This window comes from Dermacentor silvarum, chromosome 9 (genome assembly GCF_013339745.2).
Source record: "Dermacentor silvarum isolate Dsil-2018 chromosome 9, BIME_Dsil_1.4, whole genome shotgun sequence".
Lineage (NCBI taxonomy): Eukaryota > Metazoa > Arthropoda > Arachnida > Ixodida > Ixodidae > Dermacentor > Dermacentor silvarum.
Genome location: NC_051162.1, coordinates 113,718,219 through 113,740,307, shown reverse-complemented (window position 1 = coordinate 113,740,307; position 22,089 = coordinate 113,718,219). Strand labels below are relative to the sequence as shown.

Sequence of the window (22,089 nt, the reverse complement as noted above, 5' to 3'; positions counted from 1 at the left end):
TGTCTGCATAATGTTTTTTATGTATCTTTACTATAGTAGGCTGCGATATGACGAGAGCTGGGACTGCAGTTTGCGCTAAAGCACCTCCAAACACACATTTCCACCAAGGCCTTGAAGGAGCGCTGAGGTGACAATTGCGATATTTAATTTCTTCTGCGTTAAATAACTGACCTCGACCTCTGTATCTTTGAAATATACTGACAAGTCTTAGGGCGCCGGAAATAATGTACGCTTTTCTAAAAACCAGTTTCGGTGTTGCTACCCAGGATCGAGGTGTGTGTATTGTGACGTTATCCCGTAGAGGGTGCCAGTGCAGCGTTCATCACATTCGCAGGCTCCGCTGCGGTGGTAAATGCAGTAATGGCCATTTTTCAAGGAAACCTGCCACGTTGACTAACTGACTATGGCCTAATGCTGGTGAGCACGGGGTCGCTGTTTCGATTCCCTCCCGCGTCTGCTGTATTCCGATAGGAGAGGACGGCAAGAACACTCGTGCGTACTCAGATTTACGAGGAAAGGAACCCCGAGCAATCAAAATTATTCCACAGCCCAACCCTCCTACTCCCCCCTTCGCTGACAATAACGTCTCTCATATCTTTATGTTGCTTTTGAACGAATTACCCAACAGTTTGATTAGATATAATAATATAGGAAAGAACCAATTGTTAGTAAAATCAATGTAGCTTGTAGTGGGAACAGCGCGAGAAACGAGCAATGAGGCACACCCAATACCCACTAGCCCAGTGCAGCAACCTGTTTCGATATAACTGTAATATTCCTTCATGATATGTGTATATAGTTATGACCGACGTGACATATTCGGCAAGTTCCTTTGAGTAGATTCAGTGTAGTCCGCAGACCTCCATGCCACATCTCAGCCGCGATTGATGTTGGGGTGCGAAGTGGAGGTCGCTTTAAGAATGTGCCATAGTGTACAATCCTTCTTAAACGTGTTATCCCTGCTTTTATGTCCACCTGCGCGCCCGCGCCGTTGTTTGTACAACAGTGGGACACGTCAGATCGAATGGTCTTGTCTGAACCCGGTTATCGCACTTGTTCTCTTGTCCACTTCATTAGGGACGTGTACCGCTCGATGGGAATGCAGGCCGGCGCCTGCGGCGACCTCGAGCGGCTGCCCGAGGAGTTGCGCGCCAATATGGCCCGTGCTGTGATCGCCACATCGAACACACGCGAGAAGAGGTGAGTACGCGTGATGTCCCTGAACCACCAAGGTTTAGCGACACACCAAAAGGCATTTTCTTTTACAACCAATAGCTACTGGTTTTAACGATTCCTATATTTGCGGTACCGTTGATACTTCGTGCGTTGTCCAGCCGTAATATCACCAGTAGAAAACGTTCATGAAGTGTTCAGGAGAAGACTTAATCGGTAGTGATTGGCAGTAGCAGAGCGTACGTTATGTATATACAGTTTACGGAACACTGGAACACCAATAACGTGAACAAGAAAGCAGGTACAGCCATCTTGTGACAGTACCTTCAACAATTACGAAAGCTTGGAAATGTTCTTCCGCTGCGTCATAGTTCCCGCAGAAACGGAAGAAAAACAAAGACGAATCACTCACCCTATAATGATTGCTCCTGACGGCGCCTGTGCGCAAGCAGATATGTAGATCATGTGTCGTTCTAATTATTGATCTGTGTGCTCTAGTTGAAGTCAGCGTCACGAGATGGCACCATCAGGGTTGCTGGTCACATCTCTCTCTTTCCAATGTTCTGGCATGTCTGTAAACGGTGATTGATACCTTCGCAGAATCGCTAAAACTCTCTAATAGATACGGGAATGAATATTTGTGGGGTATATTACCTTAAAGCTTACAACGAAGATTCAGAATAATGAATCACAATATTAAATTGACCCTACGCACTCTGAGAATGAAACACAAGTGGTATTACAAACACTTCGAATGGAAGTTGACGTTTAAGTACACAAACCTCCTGCGTGCATGGAATTTTAGTCAGCGTGATTTTTGCGCAGTTATCATCTGTTCTACGTTCTTTCACTGCCTGCCGACGTCTTTCTTTTTGCTAATATATTTAAATTAGTGCATCTAACGGACGCCCAACAAGATCGCATCACTCGGAGGAAGTCGTTGAATTCTCGTTTCACACAACATCTTCAGCAACAATTTTTTTTTCGTCACGGGACATAACTTTTTAAAGATCATGACCATCCATTTCGTTGAATGCGCTGCAGTTTCTTCCTTCTCGCCTACTCTCGATGACATGAGATTGTGAGTTACTGACTCTATATTCCTCCATTTGTACTGTCCGTAATGCAGTTTTTGGCTTTTAACCTCTCCTTGTGATGACCATCGCACAAATTTTCCATTATTGATTCTTTCACCTTATCTTATGCTTGTACTGTCAGTTGAGCAAGTAAATTATGTTTGTTTGAGTTGAGCAAGTTGGTTATTTCTTTAAATGTGATGCTTATTTGCTGGGTTTTGTTTTTATTTGTCGCTATTTAGTAGATGTTGGCGCCTTTAAGCAGCGCCGGTTACTCATTTTCCGATATAACTACTGCACAATAAAAATAAATGAGAATATAGGGGGCCATTGAACAAAGCTAACGGGAGTGTAAAAGCCAGAATTGAAGTCATTTGCCATAGACACACTAAACACAGCTAACAACCGAGATTACATAAAACACACTGCAGAATAAAGTGAGCAAGATAGATACATATATGCACAAAAAACAGTCACGTCGTCGCTTTTTTTTTCTTTGTTTTCTTGTAGGGCAACCCACACATATCTAAGGCCTGAAGGTCAGTTTCGAAATAAATAAATAAATAAATAAATAAATAAATAAATAAATAAATAAATAAATAAATAAATAAATAAATAAATAAATAAATAAATAAATAAATAAATAAATAAATAAATCCTACTTCGACTATTATCGCATTTCTTTTTCTATTTCTCTATTTCAGCCTAAAGGTGCAAACGGCTTGTGCTGCCTACAACACCACGCACCAGATGTCCAGGATGGCCCTACATCTGGCCAAGGCCGTCAAGGAAGGCGTCATCCGCTCTGAGTGAGTGAGGATATATACCTGATTGGTGAGCTCGAAAAAGAATCGTCGTAGCGTAACGAACGAATATAGTTGCGTTGAAAAGCTACTTCATGGAAGCTCACTCAGGTAGTGTTGCACCTTAGCCATAATGTCATTTATTCCCTCTGTACGGGGGGGTCCTCAGTTTTTTTTTCCGGTCTCAAACTTCTTGAACAATTCACAGGTCCTTCAGGCGCAACTGGCCAGCAGCGCTGTGAGTGTCTATTTTTCACTGGAAATAGCCGCTCGTGCACTCAAAACAACAACAACAACAACAACAACAACAACAACAACAACAACAACAACAACAACAACAACAACAACAACAACAACAACAACAACAACAACAACAACAACAACAACAACAACAACAACAACAACAACAACAACAACAACAACAATAATAATAATAATAATAATAATAATAATAATAATAATAATAATAATGAATTAGAGAGAGAGAGAGAAAGACAGAACACAGACTGTGGTCATCGCAATTCACATGTTTGCATTCGCGGCCTGCAGCCATACCTAAGCATTGTATCCTATGAGTTCGGTTTCTGCACTTCCTTAGGAAGAGCCCTACAATTGATGGAAGTGTTTCTATGAAAATAAGAAATGACACACTTTCTTTAGGTATAGGCGTCCATCGTTTCGTTTTCTCAGCGGTAGGCTTCTTACGATGAGTGCGCAATGTTCTGGGTCCACAGTCTCCACACTTCTCTTACATAAAAGCGTTTCCCCATAGACCGGTGATTGGACACTCTTTGAACTGTGCACACCAGACCTGATATGCATGTTCACCCACCGCGGTAAGTCAGTGACTATAGCGTCGCGCTGCCGAGCACGAGATCAGTGGGTTTGAACCCGGCCACGCGGGGGCCGCATTCCGATGGCCCACGAAATGCAAAAAAGCACTCGTGCAATTAGATTTAAGTGTACGTTGAACAATCCGAGGTAGTTAGAATTACCTTGAAGTCCTCTGCAACACCTATCCTACAAATGACACAATGATGTGGGGCTTCCACACCGCGGGACGGCGCCCGCAAAGGTCGGCGCCATGAAAGACGCTGAAGCGCGTAATCTGCACGCTCTTCTTCTGGCCCGCCACTAAAGAGAAGCGTCTATTCTGCAAGACTCCGCCTCCAATCTACGGTACATTTTTTCTGGTGGAGGTGCGGGGTACATGCTACCACTCCCTGATCATACCCCGTCTACAAGTCCAGTACGAAGCTCGGTCGAGCTGACTCCTGTTCACGTACGGACAAGCCGTTGACTTCAACGACTGCCACCTGAGCACGAGCCTCTACCCAACCGAGTCAGAAGGATAAGTACATCCGTTCCATCTTCTTCCTCAACCGCACCGACCGAGGTCGTCCTCAACCAGTCGGGAATCCCCAGATATCCTTCCATGGGGACACCTTCGAGGATGTTGAGGACTGGCTCGATCACTTTGAGCTTGTCGCAGAATTCAACGGCTGGACTCCAGAGCGCAAGCTACGCAACGCCTACTTTGCCCTCGAGGACTATGCGCGGACATGGTTTAAGAACAGTGAGGGGACCCTATCGACACGGGACGAATTCCGAAGGCAGCTAATCAGCACATATGCCAGCCTCGATCGCAAGGAGCGAGCTGAATATGCAATTCAGGCGAGGGTATAGCGGCCGAACGAAAGCGTCGCAATGTTTGTCGAGATAGTGCCGACTTTTCGGACGCGCGGATCCGTCCATGCCGGAAGAAAAGAAGTTATGGAACTTGATGTGCGGTGTCAAGCAAAAGTTATTCGGTGGGCTGGTACGCGACCCACCAAAGACCGTTGCAGAGTTTCTCGCGGAAGCCACACCAATGGAAAAGGCACCGCAGCAGCGAACAAGGCAGTACAACCGCGACGTCTCGACCCTATCATGTGACCCTCTTGCTGTACCGCTTGACTACACCGACGGCTAGCGGGAGCTCATTAGGCTTGTTGTTTGAGAAGAGCTCCAAAAGCAGCAGGTGGCTGCGGCATCGGTAGCACAACTCGCTCTGGCTGAGGTCGTGCAGGAGGAAATCAGGCAGGCAGTCCAACTCCCAGAGCGAAACGAGACACCACAGCCTGAGAGGTACGGCAGCCACAGCCTCGCATGTCGTATGCGGAAGCCGCGCGAAGTTCGTTGTCCCCATTAATCACGATGAAAGAGACGTCCCCGACTTTCATGGTGTGCACGCCGTTGAACAAGAAACTGGCGACTTCAGGCCTCGCCGCACGCCATTCACGGCTGAAGCACGACCATCCCGCACGAGCGACGTATGACACATTGCAGACCGGAGGCCCTTGTGTTTTCATTGTGGTGAAGGCGATCACCTCTACAGGGCGTGTCCTTACCGCCGAACTGGGCTCCGTCGATTTTCACTGAATGCGCCATGCCCGCGCCACGGCGAACGCCCCTTGGAGATTGAAGACGGAGTCTTGCAAAACAGACGCTTCTCTTTAATGGCGGGCCAGAAGAAGAGCGTGCAGCTCACGCGCTTCATCGTCTTTCATGGCGCCGACCTTCGGGCGCGCCGTCCCGCGGTGCGGAAGCCCCACATCATTGTGTCAATATGCTGTGCATATTCGGGACGACAAACACCAAAATTTAACTCTAATTCGATGCTTACCACTTAGTATGTAATGCAAGGATTCCCCCGCTCTATTCTATTCTCCTCTTATCATGCACCGCTCCCGGACGGCTGATCCGAGCGATAACATGGGAAGAGTGCCGTTTGGTCAACTGACTGTACGAGTATTGATTCGGTAAAATAGTCTGTCTTCGATCGCGATGCCTTAGTCACGGTTGGCCGACACGACACCGATCTTGGTCTGACGACGGTTGGCGACAGCGTTTTCCCTCCTTTAAACCGTTGGCCACAGCGTTTTCCGTCCTGCAAACTGCTGTCGCCGACAGTCGGCAGACCAAAATCGGAGTCGTGTCGGCCTAGTGTGAATGAGCTTTTAGGATAAGAGGTGATAATGCGCGCAAAACCGCGATCAAGGGTTATTGGATCTTGCAGTTGGGTGCGGGAGTTGGGAGACGTTGAGGTGAACTTAGGGAAATGAAGGTTTATTTACGTTATTTACATGATTAGCACAGAGCAGTGGCGTAGCCAGAAATTTTGTTCGGGGGGGGGGGGGGGGGGGGGGGCTCCCGTTGCAGCGCGGCCTCCTCCTTATAGAATTTGTCGAGGGATCAAATACATGAATACCGCATTGCCAATGCCATTGTATATTAGATGCTGCAAGCGAATTATTGAACGCTATGCACTGCCAAGTAAAATATGTATTTTTCATAAAAGAATATATCCGAATGTCCCAAAAATAGTGGCAGAAATAACTGATATCAATTCTTCCGCGCTTTTTTGTCTATTTAATAAGTAAAAAAAATATCACGCGAACTTTAGAACTATATCAGTTCGAAACCAGCAAGACAGTGCATGCAGCTGATATGGAAAACGTAAAGGCCATGAAAAGAACAAGTTGAGGACAAATATTTTGATGAATGTTTGTCATTAAAGAACCTTGTTTACATTTTTGTACGCATGCAACGGCCAGGAAAAAACCTCAATGACGCTGTCATTTGTTGGGATAGATTGCGCAGGAGCAGCTGTTACCGGTCGTGTATTGTGATTACACCGAGATTATAGTCACAACTGAGTACATATAAAAAGCAGGAGTTCCGCAAAATATACATTATAAATTTGAAGATAGAATGGAATATACAAATGCGAAGATACAATTCCCGATAAAGGGGTAAAAATTGTCACTGGAAACAAAATTCACTGCCTGTTACAGAGAAGCTCGCAACAAGATATTTAAATATACGTATAAGTCTCCAATAAATCCAAGTATTTAAGCAAACATCACTGTATATAATGCGTCAAACAAGACAAATAAACATGTTGCGCAGTCACAGATACTGAACTTTACGCATACAAAGACAGACGATCCAGGCACAAACAAAACTATGATCGCAGAAATCGTGATATATACTTGGGCCGTGCGGCGGTCGCGACCGCACCATATGGGTGAAATAATAGCGGAATAATGCGGAAATCAGTACGAAAATGTGTAATTTAACTGCCTGCAGAGCGGCAACAAATATTCTGCATCCAAAATTAAAGAAGGGTATTGTTTCGGTTCAAAAAGAAGTAAAAGCAGGTAGCTAAAAAGGAATCAAAAGGCCAAACGAAAGCCACAGATGATGCGGCAAGTTGAACTACCCAATATCCGAGTGTGTTTGTTGGGAAACGCCGCGTGGGCCGGGCTTTCAATGAGCGAGGTCGGTAAAAATTGGTTATTGATGTCCTCGTAATTTTCGTATTCGCGTGATAATTATGATCATGATGCTAACTATTAGAATAAACAGCGAAAATTTCTGCGGTTTTGAAAGCTAATGAACAGTCATACGTTTTTATAATTACGAGTTTATGGACCTGATGGAACAGAGCTTTTTACTTGCATTGATTTTTGCTGCTTCGCTATCTAACGGACAAACTTCACTTGGCGCGGAAGTTTAGCGAAGCGGTCAATGACTTCGGACACGTTGACGTCGACGTCTCTGTGGGTGTATAAAAGCGCGAGCCTAACCATGCGTTCCTCTGACATTGTAGAGCGTAAGTAGTTTTTTAGTAATCTCATGTTAAAAAATAGTCTCTCTGCGCTGGAAGTGGTCACTTGAAGGACGACTAGAATCTGCAGCAGTTTGTACACATTTACATATAACCTGCAGTCGCAATGAGAGAGGGCATCTATTCCGGTGCTAAAACCTAAAAACACTCCTTCGATGTCGTTGGCATCCTTGTTCAGGTACCTTGCACAAACAGTAAGCTGTTCGATTCCAGCAATATCCGTCGTTTCGTCAGCAAGTATGGAGAAGCAGCCTGTAGCGTTTACTTTTGCATCTAGGAGCTTTCTTTGGTAATTTCACCACAAATTTCTATAATTTCATTTTTTACACCTGGGCTTAAATACGACGCATTACTGGGGCAAATTTCCAAATGGTTCTTCAGATATGTATCTCCACAATCAGCTCGCATGCGAAGAAGCGCTCTGAAAATAGCAGTATTTTCAGCGGGGGCTTTACTTAAATCAATAGGACCACTGTCCTTATGGCTACGGAGAGCCAGCTAGACATTGTCGCCCACAAAAAAGAACTGCCTCAATAATAGGCCGTTAACTTTCTTCTGTTTTACTTATTTTACTATACCTGCCCTGGTCCAGCTGATTGATCACATTGGGTGCGCTTCCTGAAAATGGTAGGCCAAAATTACCAGCTGCCAGCTGACAGTCGCGGTGATATTTAGTATTTTCGTGTGCGTGGAAGATTGCGAGCGCGTGCTTACATTTCTGCAACGGCTTGGACCCGAGGGCTCCAGTGCGCGCATGTTGGCCCAAGTATATAAGAACCTTAAATCCATAAAGTTCCAGAATTGAAAATCTAAAGCACGCCTTTGGAAATGTCAGTGCACTAGTCGCGTCAAAAGCTTGCCTTAACTTTATACCCATAAAGTCTCGGAATTAAAATCCGTGCGCTCCGTAGATTCCGCGGCGGCTTCGAGATGCCGCAGCGCGCCCGATCGCTATCGAAAAGCCCTTGACAGTTTGTGCTCAGATGGGGCTCCCTGCGTTATGTGACTCCAGGTGCAAGGGTGTTGCTGCGAAATCCAGCCAGAGTTCGCAATGTTCGTGCCGAAATGTCTTCTCGAGCGTGAAAAAGACATTGCAGACAAAATACAGAATGAGTCCCGGCGCCGGTGGTAGTTTTGGTCGGCGGTGCATGCCAACACGAAAAAATTCCGGGGGGGGGGGGGGGGGGGGGGGGGGGGAGGGGCTGAAGCCCCATCAGCGTCGAGTCCGGCCGTGCTCGGGACTAGGGTCAACTACCTGGAGCCGTGCTGGCATCCCGCTGCACTTTCGGGAAGCGTCAGCAGGGGGGGGGGGGGGGGGGGGGTAGACAAGAGCTCCCCGCGCGACAAACGAGGTGGGGATGATCAACCGGTTTGACGAGACCGATATCACGGTCGACGCGCCCCTGTGCACCAGGAATGACAGGTGACGGCGAGTGGTTGAGCTCAGAGAACTTGACGGATGTCCGTATCTAACAGGGTGGAAGAATGATAAAGCAAGTGAACTGAAGGGTATACAGAGAGGTGAATGAGATGAACTAGGAGTGACTTGATGGTGTTGTTATTGTTTTAACATTTATTAAAATAATCATAAAAAGTCTTTCGTTTGACCCCTATCACCAAACTACCCCCTTTAATTCACTCGATGGCGAATTAAAGGGGTTTAGTTGGGGGATAGGAGTGAAATGAAAGGTAATGAGGGGAGAGAGGGAGCTAAGATAGAATAGATGAGAGTGAGTGAGTGAGTGAGTGAGTGAGTGAGTGAGTGAGTGAGTGAGTGAGTGAGTGAGTGAGTGAGTGAGTGAGTGAGTGAGTGAGTGAGTGAGTGAGTGAGTGAAATAACTTTATTTAGGTCCAGAGAAGACGCAGGGGGACCCCGTGTCACCCGGCTAGTCCCATGTAGCGACCGCCAAGCCGAGTTTGACGGCCCGATCGCGGGCAGTATGAACGGCCAGGGTTTGGTCGTTGAGTGCGGGGCTGCCCAAAAGTACAGCCCACCTATCCTCGCTGAAGCCGGAGCCGATGGCTTCACACTCCCACAACACATGGTTAAATGTTGCCGTAAACGAGAGTGAATTAAGATTTAATGAAGGTGAAGCAAGGAGTGATAGGGTAAATCAAGAGTGAATCAATTGTGAATTAAGAGTGAATCAAGGGGTTGTGGAGCAGGGGATTGACTTGTAAAAAGTATATGTGTGAGTTGAGGGTCCAAGTGAGAGTGACTCAGCAAAAAAATCTTAAGTCATGGTTTGAGTTTTGTGAATCATAGGACTTGCAAAAAAACATGATGACTTGCAAAAATGACTGAATTTTGGTGTCAGAATGCTGATGACTGAGAAAAAATATGCTGAGTCACGGTTCGAGTTTGGTCAATAAAGGATGACTGGCAAAAATGACTGCCAATTATCGGTTCAGAGCGACGATCACTCAGCAAAAAGAAGTGCTGAGTCACGGTTCGAGTTTGGTCGCTCGGGCTTTCGCCTTCAAGTCGGCTAAGTTGAAGCCTAAGGGGCACCCGTAGTAATTTTGCCATGTCTTCCCGAGAAATCTGCGTGGCGACACAGTCGAGCTCTATCCTATTGACTCGGTACAGGGACCTGACCAGCGAGTTCCTGGAGGAGTACGTGGCGCTGACCGAATGTCCCGAGGCCGAACTACTGGTGCGGTCGGCGGGCGACCAGCGGTTCAGCGACTTCGCGGTGCTGCAGTGCAACTACGCCTACTTCCACCTGGATGCCAAGGCGTGGCCCGCGTTGGGATTCCTCAACTGGGCACGAGCCATGATTCACTTCCAGCTGCAATGGCCGACCATACAGGTATATACGCGTGTTCTTTACCTGCCGCGTGTCTGAATATACTATATTCAGGCATGGTTGTCTGTGCTGACATATGATGCTGCTTAAATTTCGCCCAGCACTGGAGAAATTTCGAAGGATATTTTTGTCATTGAAGAACGGCATATATCCAATGGCACATTCTCAATGACCCAAGTTGGCGTGAAATAGGCTCCTGTGTGTGTGTGTTTAATGCGCCATTCTTAGAGATAAGAAAGCGACAGCTTACATGGACCAACTTCCAGCATGTGTTCTGCCCAAGTTTTCTTTCTTTTTTTTCTTCTTTTTCATCTTTGACCACAACGCGTTCCTACTATCTGAATTAGTCAAAGTAGTACCATTTACCGGTGAATATTTTCAGGGTATCGTAGCTTGATGACGCGCAGGCTACACTGCTGCTATAGATAACTAAACGAAGGTCATCAACGTGTTTCTTTAGCACTTGTCATGCACTAACCGTAGCAATAAAGAATTACACTGCAAACACATGTTTATTCCGACGTAACCTAAAAGTACCACACCGGAAATAAATGCTTAACCTATAAAATTTTAATCATGCCTATTATTGATTAGGCGAAAATTTTGTGGGATCTTTAATGCTTAGACTAACGGGTAAAAACTAGTCAGGAATCGGATACTTGCTTTCCGGTTTATATTTAACATGCACCGTCATTGTTATTCACCCACAGTTTTGTGTAAACTGGCTGACGTTCCCACTCTGGGATCTATAGAACAAACCATGAAAGATAAAATCATTTATTTCTAGTTATACACCACCAAGTAAAAATTAAACACACTAATTCATCAATAGTTGGTGGCAATTCGTGCCCAGAATTGCTGTTGTTGAGATATTCACCGTTGATCCTCACTCCTAATCTTTCCCATTCTAATAGCTTGAATACTCTTAATCTAAGCATGTGGTGAATAGCATGCTTTCTCTCTTGATATATATACAGGGTGTTTCAGCGAACACATTCAAAAATTCTTAAAGGTTGCCTGTGGCAGATAGCCCAATTCTAGTTATTGAGCTGGTCTACTCGAAGAGGCGGACATTACTTGCACAAGAAATTGAAATGCATAATTGACTAATTAACAAAAATTTGCTAATTAAATTTTAAACTAATTACCTGATGGCCCATATTGAATTTACAAATTGTAGCCATGGAGTTCGCAAGGCGGATCCACTTGGAATTAATTCTAGGGATGACACCAGTTTCGAGATATTAATTCCCGGACTTTGCGGAGAAATGCATTGGCGTTCCAGTTAGTTTCTTAACAAAACGTCGCTTTCTGCATCGAAGCACAAACTTAACTGAAACGTCAATGCATTTTTTCCCGCAAAGTTCGGGAATTAATATCTCGAAACTGATTTCAACCTGAGAATTAATTGCAAGTGGATCCGCCTTGCGAACTCCACGGCTACAATTTGTAAATTGCAATATGTGCCACTAGGTAATTAGTTAAAAACTTAATTAGTGAATTTTTGGTAATCATTCGATTATGCATTTCAATTTCTTGTGCAAGTAATGTGTGCCTCTTCGAGTAGACCAGCTCATGAACTAGAATTGGACTACCTGCCACAGGCAAGCTTAAATAAATTTTGAAAGTGTTCGCTGAAACACCCCATATATATTCTCACTAATTACGTCATAATTAGTACTAATCACAGTTCCCGTCACCGAAATAGTATGTTTATTCTCTCTCCTGTAGTTGAAGATGACTGTTTCAAGAATAGTTCTTTTTTCCTAGAATCTTTGCAGAAAGGAGCCTGCTTCCAGGTGTAGTGGTTAGATCATCTCATACAGATATTTTTCTGGATATTATCTCCAATTTTTATTGCGATAGCAATTATATGGACACTTCAACCGGATTTCTGCCGTCGCCGTCGTCGTCGCCGTGAGGTTCCCTATAGATAAAATCTTCACCACGCGCCGTATGCCCGAGCGGAAGCGTGCGAGGACGCGCGCTATCACGGAGAGCGAACGCACTCAATCATCCACGCGCAAGCAAGGAAGCGGGAAGCCAGCGCCGGAGGGAGCGCGGGGGGGGGGGGGGAGGGGGGGCACACTTCTACTGTGCCAACAACCGCGCTCGTCGCTCGCTCGCCCGCACAGTCTCTTATCTCCACACGGCTCTGACCTTTATGCGCCGTGCATTCGCCGCTCAGTTTCCGTTGAAGGGATAGACCGCACGTACCTTCGCCCGCTGCGCGGCGTATGCGCTCGCTGCCAGCGTTTTGACAGTCGTTGGCTGCAGTCATTCAGTGTGATCTATTCATGTTTGTTTGTGCGCGCTCACACCACGCTTGTTCATTCAGTTAGTAATAGTCAGGCCACATTTTCCAACGCACGCTACACATGCAATGCTGCCCAGATCGGCAGTGCAACACTACAGGTGTGTCCCTTCGCACGCGCTGCCCACGGTAAGCGCTTCTCATCAACACCACCGTTACACACGCGCCTTCTCGTGGTCATCGAGTCTCTCTTCATGTCGGTCTACTTACGCCGCAGCACACCTGCTTACTTAATCAGCTCATGTTTACTACAATTTATATTGCTACCAAAGCCGCTCACCTTACATCGTATACATTGCTGTGTTGCTATCGCATTCATTGCTTCGACCTTAGGGCGAAACTGTGACATTTTTATATTCTCGGACCATCTGCCACGACCACAATTACGTACGTTGCCGTAACTGTTATGTGTACGCTACGTTCTTTTTTTTTCTGTTATTGTTATTCACTCCGACATGAATATTGAGTGCAGTTATAGTGAGCTGTATGCCTTCCACCTCTGCAATAACCCAACTTAGGGCTTACAGTATGAATGAACCAATGAATGAATGTAGCGGAACTCACCTCTGCAGTGTCCCAGAGGTGAACAACAACAACAACAACAACAACAACAACAACAACAACAACAACAACAACAACAACAACAACAACAACAACAACAACAACAACAACAACAACAACAACAACAACAACAACAACAACAACAACAACAACACATCGGCAGATTTGACCGACGGGCAATGGGCTATCGAAAGCGATACCAATCTTGAGCGTTGCGCTCCAGCTTCAGATTCCGTTCTAAGAATGCGCGGCGGTAACGTGCTGGTGCGATGCAGCACGTGAGGTGACCTTGATGAGGAATTCCGCCGTTGCAGCGATCCCACCTACGCGGTGCAAGACATGAGACTGACGGAAAGCCGTCGGCGTTGGCGTGGTTCAACGAAAGCATTCGATAGCTTTAGCATGACGTTTGTTGTCCCTTCCGCTCCGATTAGTGTATGCTCCACGGTGCGGTACGTACACAGCTGCTCAGCGAGAACGCTATTTAAGGTTCAGTGTCACCGAATCGAAAGCGAATGCAGCTTTATTTTTACGTTTTCTCCCGTTTTCGTGGTGATCGGCGGGGGTCAGGCTACCGCCGCGGATACAAAGGCGCCGATTCAAAGTGTATCGCGCAATGGAGTTGAGGGGCGCGTTTATCGCTGAACGCCAGCTGTTATAGCTCTCTTGAAACGCATCTGTTGTCGCACGAGAGTTGTGGGGCGTCTGAATGACTGATTGATTCTGATGGCATTGGAAATGTTGGCAAGTGTTGCATCGCCGGTTTCCTTACAAACAATAGATTGTCTACTGAGCAAAGGGCGATAACAGGAGATGATAGAAAAACAAACAAACGGTCCAGCAATGAAGCACATTTCGTAAGCATGCCTAACAAACAACAGTCAGTACAGTAAAGAAAACAGTCCAGTACTCAATCTGTAACACACAAAGGATGCTGCGACACAACAGTGGCATAAGAGGACATGCAAATTGTTAATACGTAGGTACAACGTCACTTTCAGTAAAGTAGAATATTAAATCCTTTAAAACTTATCGCTGTTGTGATGCGTTATTCCATGGTCCAAGCAACTTTTCTATGGTGAAGGCTCAGATGCTGGGGTGCAGCACATCGGGAAGGACAGCCCTCACCTCTCCCCCTGTGGCGTCTGAGACGGCTCTGGCGGCGGGAGAGGAGGCGAGCACGTCACATAACAGTTTTTTTTTTGTATCTATACCCAGGTGTACTGCCGCTACAGTTGTGCTTGTTAACGGCCTTGTCCTATATTGAGTTATTTAATGAAAATACGAACTCTGCCTAAATATCGTCACTACAACAGAGTTGCGCTTTCAAGCGCATCATTTGCTTAAAAAAAATGTGGTTGATCCCTCTTATATAGGAATCGGTATAGAACACGAAAGTGAAACGTGTCTTCACAGAAGCAGTGTAATGTTTATTGCACATTGATATATAATGTCTATTGGTGTTTTGTGGCTAAAGCGCCCTTAGGCGTTGATGCACCCACGCTGACGCCTGGTGGCACGTCTCCTCCATCACGACTACCAACGTCGATGACCATGAGCAACCGTCGTGCATATGGAAGCTGCACTACGCTGCACACGCTAGCACAACGCGAAAGACGAAGCACGTAACTGACACACTAATACGACGCGCAAGACAAAGCACGTAACTGAATCGTCACCGAGTCAAATCAGCGCGTACAGCGCGTCGTAATTGCAGCCTCCGCGATCAACTTCAGAAACATTTTCAGAGCTAATTGCGGAGGCCACGCTCCGCTGTGCTGAGTACGGTGAACGCCACTACCAACGCCACCTAGGTGGCGTTGGTAGTGCTTCTTGATGCCAGCGTCCCTTCGAATGCTGGCATCGAGGCGTCGTAGTGCTGAGACCACCGAAGCGTTCACTGTCGGTGCGCGTTAGTGTCATAATGCAGTACTTCTCTTTTCTGCTCGTAGGCGGCGGCACCGCCCCGAGCAAGAGCGCGGGTACACGGAGGAGTGTTAGATATATAAGGCGCGTCTGTGTAGCTCTCTGCAAATGCGTTTGTGGCGCAATGGGTTAAACGCTCGGCGATCTATCGTCGCGGACCGAGAGGTCGTGGGTTCGATTTCCAAATTTTGCATGTTTGTGGAACTTTTCTTCTGGTTTCTTTCTTTGTATTATGTTCTATGACGTATTTCCTTGACGGAAATACGTCAGTGAAGTCTTGGTGGACCCCGGCATAAAACACTTTCGTGTTAAAAAAAAAGCGAGAGCATTAAAAAAAACACCGCATATCCACGGGATGAATGATGATGAGTGGGCGAAGCTCCGGAGGGAATGATCGGTAAACCGTGAATCTTCCGTGTAATTCGCCCCGTCTCGCCGCACTAAATCGAACGATTGACTTCCACCAATGACACGCGCCATATGTGACGTCATTCCTATTTTATAACAGCGCCCTTCATTATAATTGCATCATCTCCCGCTTAAGGGGACGCTAGCACAAACGCGTTAGAAACGTGCAGTACTCTAAGGGGAAGAGGCCACAGCGTCTTACGCAGCCGTTTACACATGCCGGAACGTGCACCGCGTTTGCCGACGCCATCAGCGTTTATGAATACGGGGGTAAGGCGGAGAGGCCACAGCGTCTTACACCAGCTTCTTGCACGGGCCGTAACGCGCTAGCACAAACGCGTTAGAAACGCGCAGTCTTTCGTTAATGTTGGGTATTTATTGCCATCGTGGTGCGTCTGTTCATGTGCGCTTCGTGGCGTAGTGGTTAGCGCCACGCGTTCAGAAGCGAGGGGTCCCTGGTTCGATTCCGCTACGGCCACAACTCTCGGAATTTTTTTTTCTCATAAAAGTAGACGTGGCTACCTACTGCGACGACGACTACTACTACTACAGAGGAGGGACAGACCCACACCCTGAGGAGCTTCGCCCCTAAAAAAGATCCAGATCCAACGCAATGCTGCACTCTAAATGACGCGAAGCTTGTTTGTGTTAAGCGAGGTAGCAGCAAGCAGTACAGTGGCTGACCCGCGCACGGGCCTCATCGCCTGTAGCTGTTAGCTGCCGCAGCCATGACAACGAAGGCTCTGCACGATGCAGATCGAAGAACAAATATTGGTGAGGGGTGTGCGAGGGGCAGACAGAAGTGCGACACATATCTAAATACGATTAAGACCTATGTATCAAAGTGGTACACGCCTATTTGGGGGTATCGGTCAAGGATTAGCAAATGCCAAGTGACATAAAAAAATTACCCAGTGGAACACACACCCGCAAAGTGGGTGGAAGAGTCGGCGAAAGATTAGCCTTAATTAAAAAAATTCTCGTAGCTGTTATTGATGCATTACGTTTTGCCCACAATTTCAGGCCATAAAGGAGAGGCACAGTCGAATGGCTTCCTACGGCAGCTGCCGATCGGATCCCGAGCAAGTGGTACGGCAGCGAACGTTCCTTCGACACGTGCAAGCTGTTAACATCCTCAACATGGAACGACTCGCTGGTCTCCGGAAAGACGTGCACTGCTAATAAAACTCCACTGGCGTTACTGTAGTAGCGCCAATGACACGGCAAATAGCGCGAGCGCGGATGGAGTAGAGTGAATACAATGGGAAAACACGGACAATTTTCGACCAGAGTTGCGGAGTAGGGTCCTTCATTACATTCCCAACTCCATTCCGCAGAGTGGACGTTCCAGTATAATACATCTTAACTCCTCGGAATGGTAGCAGATCGATTTCTCCCACTTCCGGGGGGGGGGGGGGGGGGGGGCTGAGCTGAGCTTAGCCATTCCACACTTCTAATTCCAGTAAATGAAACGTTTTCTCCATAGTCGAGCTCCTCTATACACAACGAACGCCTGTACAACGAAATGATCTGTACGAAGAAATAATTATGTCCCGGCTGCGTATATTGAAAATATAGAAGTCACAGCCCCTTAGTAACCGCGGTTGAACGCGATTGGCTGAAAAGCCGCCGGCGTCGCTCTGATGTACGCCGTGAGGATTGTTGTCTTTGTGTGTCGCCCACGATAGGTTTGGTCAGGTCAGGTCAGGTTAAGTTATGTAGCTTAGTTTTGGTCAGGTTTGGTTAGGTAGCTTAGGTTAGGTCAGGTTAGGTAGCAAAGGGCGTCGAGCGTCGCCGGCGGCGTTTCAGCCAATCGCGCTCAACGGCGGTTGCTAAGGCGCTGTGCCTTCTAGATTTTCAATACACTCGTATATGCGTGCCCGTTCTGTTGTGAGCGGTGCGAGGCACAACCTTTACAACCACGTGACCTGTATAACGATTTCGGAGGCCCCGAGCACTTCGTCATAAAGGCGACTAATTTCCCTTGCGTACCTAGCAACCACAAAACATATTTTCTGAAGTCTTAACAAGGTTAAAATATTATTACGTACCAATATTCGTGCACTATATATAATTCTGTCACGTCGGTGACAAACATGAAAACGAAACGCGTTGATATTTTTCCCATACAAACATTTTTTTGTTTGTTTCACATTTACGGGCTTATTATCAGGCACTATTTTTTCTTTCAGCACACGTCTCTGATCGCGAGTTATTGCGCCGTCTGGATACTCGAAAGGGTGCGAGAAAAACACGGCGTGCGTTCCACATCACCGTTCATCACCAAGAACGACTTCGTTTGCGAAGTCGTTCTTGGCCTCCGTCCTTATCTCTTAGCTCAAGCATGCTTGGCTAAATCGAATCATTCTTGATAGCTAAATACTGCTCTGTTTAAATACACTTAAAATTTGTAACGCAGAATGTTATTCGGCTCTTTAAAGGTGCAGTACGTGTAGAACAGGGCGTTGTTTATAATTACCAAGGCAAAGGCAGTCAATTGGAGGGCGATACTGAAAGAGCCGGTATTCAGGGAAAATGGTGAACCGTAATGAAATTGGCCAAAGTCTATAGTTTGGTCTACTTGGCAAATTTACCGCTTTTATGTATAGTCACGCGTATTATCAACATTAAGCGTTACAAACTTATGTGCCCATTGAATTCTATTCCCGGTGTTCGGAAACGTGAAATCATTCTCGACTCATTCTAGAGCCGCAGTTGCCACTCGGCAACTCTGTTTTCTACACGCAAACCGTACTGTGTCGTCATACCAACAGGTTCGGCTGGCAAGCGCTTTCTACTGACATTTAACTCAACGGTCACCTTTGCGTTGCTGCCCAACACGAATGAGGTTAAGCAGAGGACGCGTATTTCACAAATGTAAGTGGATGAATGAGGAATAATGCAAAGATTACGAAAGAAACTGCAGTCCAGGCACTTCGGAAACTATGGTGCGAATGTAATCTGACTCGGGTGCGAGAATCTTGAATGCCGTGCAAACTTTACGAACTTCAACATAGCAGAGAACTGGACCAATACGGTAAAAATAAAAAAAAAAACAAGAACAAAAAGAAACGCGCAGAAATGTCAGAAAAGATGATCACATGATAGTCTTTCCTAATCTCTTTGCTTGCAGTACAACGTCAGCTGATCTACATTTCGCCTTTCTTTTATTAGGTCTGAGAAAGCCTAATAACACAATGCCTTTTCCAGTCATATCTTATTGTCAGCAGAGGGGTCACAAAAATGATAAATTCACCTCTTTTGTTGTGCGCATCCTCGTGCAATATTTAGGTTTAGGAAGCAGGCTCTACACGTACGCGCGTTGACTGCGCGACCGTTTCCTCAAGCTTGTTAGCACAAAATCCAACACTGATTACGTAAGCACAAGAACTACTAGGTAACACCCTATGGGTGCATGCCGATGCTGCGTTCTGCATTGTGATGTTACTTTGTGGAATTTGAAATGTCATTTATGTTTTTTTACGGTACGTGATTAAACTATGGAGATGTGGTTTGGCATGTCATCGTCATCATCATCAGCCTGAATATATGTCCACAGCAGGACGAAGGCCTCTCCCTGTGATCTCCAATTATCAGCCTGAATATATGTCCACAGCAGGACGAAGGCCTCTCCCTGTGATCTCCAATTACCCCTGTCTTGCGCTAGCTGATTCCAACTAGTGCCTGCAAATTTCCTAACTTCATCACCCCATCTCTGCCGTCCTCGGCTGCGCTTCCCTTCTCTTGGTACCCATTCTGTAACTCTAATGCTCCACCGGTTGTCTACCCTACGCATTACAGGACAAGGCAAGATGTATGCACTAAAAGATAAGCAGGGTAACCTCATCAGCAATTGCGATGACAGAGTAAAAGCAGCGGAAGAATTCTACACTGACCTGGACAGTACCCAGAGAAGCCAAGCTGCTTTCATTCGAAGTAGTGATGAACAGGATAGAGAGGCTCCTTCTATAACTAGCGGTGAAACTAGAAAGGCCTTGCAAGACATGAAATGGGGTAAAGCGGCTGAAGAAGATGAAATAACAGTCGACTTAATAAAAGATAGAGGAGACATGCTTGAAAAGCTTGCGGCCATTTACACCCAATGCCTTATGACTTCAAGTGTACCATAGAACTGGAAGAATGCCAACATTATACTAATCCATAAGAAGGGACACGTTAGAGAATGGAAAAAAATTATAGGCCCATTAGCGTGCTTTCAGTACAGTGTAAAATATATTCAACGAGGTAATTTCCAATACAATCAGGGAAATACTTCAATCAACTAAGAGGACACACTGGCTTCATGAAGGAATATTCTACGATGGATCACATGTATGTCATCAATCAGGTAATCGATAAATCTGCGGAGTACAATAAACGCTCTATATGGCTTTCATATATTATGAAAAGGCATTTCATTCAGTAGAGATACCAGCAGTCATAGATACATTGCGTAATCAAGGAGTTCAGGAGGCATACGAGACTATCTTAGCAAATATCTACAAGGATTGCACAGCAACCTTGGTTCTCCACAAGAAAAGTAGAAAGATAGCTATCAAGACAGGGGTCAGGCAAGGAGACACAATCTTTCCAATTCTTATACAGTGTATTCACTGCATGCTTAGAAGAAGTATTCAAGCTCTTAGACTGGGAAGGCTTAGGAGTGAGGATCAACGGCGAATATCTCAGCAACCTTCGGTTTGCAGAGGACATTGTCCTATTCAGCAACACTGGGGACGAATTACAACAAATGATTGAGCACCTTAACCGAGAAAGTGTAAGAATTGGGTTGAAGATGAATATGCAGAAGACAAAGATAATGTACAATAGCCTGGCAAGGGAACAAGAATTCAGGATCGCCAGTCAGCCTCTACAGTCTGTAAAGGAGTACGTTTATCTAGGTCAATTACTCACAGGGCACCCTGATCATGGGAAAGAAATTTACAGAAGAATAAAAATGGGTTGGAGTGCATACGGCAGGCATTGCGAAATCCAGACTGGGCTCTTACCAATGTCGTTGAAAATAAAAGTGCACAATCATTGCATTCTACCGGTGCTAACATATGGGGCAGAAACTTGGAGGTTAACAAAGAAGCTCGAGAACAAGTTAAGGACCGCGCAAAGAGCGACGGAACGAAAAAAAGGTAGGCCTAACGTTAAGAGAGAGGAAGAGAGCAGTATGCATCAGAGAGCAAACGGGGATAGCCGATATTCTAGTTGACGTTAAGCGGAAAAAGTGGAGCTGGGCAAGTTCGGCATGTGCATGGCTTCAAATTTCATGTGAATATCGTGTTGGAACCGCTTCGTACATTTTAATCAGATTAAAGCAATTTTCATTTACAAAATGCTTCAGGTGGTTATAAACGAGTTTCCTCTGCCGCTGCTCTGCCACAAGTTTCCTGTGCCACAAAATAATGCAGATCCAACACACATTTGGGAACCTCGGTGAAGCGAAACTTTCGGGAAGCAGTTAATGAAATGCTGTATCTCTTGACCCGTCCCACAAAATAAAACGAAACTATGCCTGTTCAAAGCAGGCGTTACATTACTGTTCCAGTATATGCTATGTGATTATCTTTTTTACGTGTGCTTTCGTTCGCCAATATAACTATTCTGCAAAGCTATTATGCATGTATAGGGTGTTTTTTTAGCTGCACCAAATTCTTAAGAATTGCCTGTGGCATATAGTACAATTCCAACCCTTGATCTATATTACTCGATGAGTCGGCCATTACTTCTACGAGAAATCAAAATGCATAATCGAATAAGGAACATAATTACGCTAATTCACTTTTCAATTAATTACTTTGCGGCGCATATCTCAACCTTCGAATTGCAGCCGGTGAGTTTGATAGGCGTGTACACTTGCAAGAACGAATTCTCAGACTGCAGCGTTTCGAGAAATTAATTTTCAAAGTGTCGGAGGAAATGCATTGGCGTTCCAGTTGCTTTTTTTTCGAAGGAAATGCTGTTTTTCATGCATTATTGAAACACAAAAGTATAACTGAAACTTTTTGCGCATCGAACTACCATCCTTCGCTTCTCACTGTCAAGCCCACAGTGTACGGCGCGTGGGGCGCGATCGTGTCACACTCGGACTTTGTGCGAAACCTCGCAGCAACACCGAAACCGACAGGGACGAGAACGCCTAAAATGTCCCTAGAGTGTCCATATTGCCACGAGCTATTGCCATCTCAATAAAAGAAGGAATGAGAGAGGAGTATCCCGCTCAATTAGTCACCGGAAACTTCCAGTACGTAGAGATTTCCAGGAGAATGCATAACTGGGCCAGTTGGTATAGATTCATGGTTATTTGAAAGCGCAAATACACACAACGAAGAAGAAC

At 45.8% G+C, this 22,089-nt stretch overlaps 1 protein-coding gene across 1 annotated transcript; it reads left to right on the top strand.

Annotated features, from left to right (window-relative positions):
* Window positions 1-769: 769 nt before the first annotated feature.
* On the top strand, window positions 770-16,925 carry LOC119463843 (dehydrodolichyl diphosphate synthase complex subunit DHDDS). The gene is made up of 4 exons (XM_037724661.2): window positions 770-1,200; window positions 2,954-3,058; window positions 10,315-10,537; window positions 16,767-16,925. The coding sequence occupies exons 1-4, from the start codon at window positions 968-970 to the stop codon at window positions 16,923-16,925; spliced, it is 720 nt and encodes a 239-aa protein (XP_037580589.2). The 5' UTR covers window positions 770-967.
* The last annotated feature ends 5,164 nt before the right edge of the window (window positions 16,926-22,089 follow it).

What these genes read in the sequence shown, in the direction of transcription:
- LOC119463843 (XM_037724661.2), top strand. Translation starts at nt 968, where the DNA reads ATGTCCACCTGCGCGCCCGCGCCGTTGTTTGTACAACAGTGGGACACG. An exon ending in TCGAACACACGCGAGAAGAG is followed by an intron (nt 1,201 to 2,953) that starts GTGAGTACGCGT and finishes TCTCTATTTCAG; the next exon opens with CCTAAAGGTGCAAACGGCTT. An exon ending in GAAGGCGTCATCCGCTCTGA is followed by an intron (nt 3,059 to 10,314) that starts GTGAGTGAGGAT and finishes GACTCGGTACAG; the next exon opens with GGACCTGACCAGCGAGTTCC.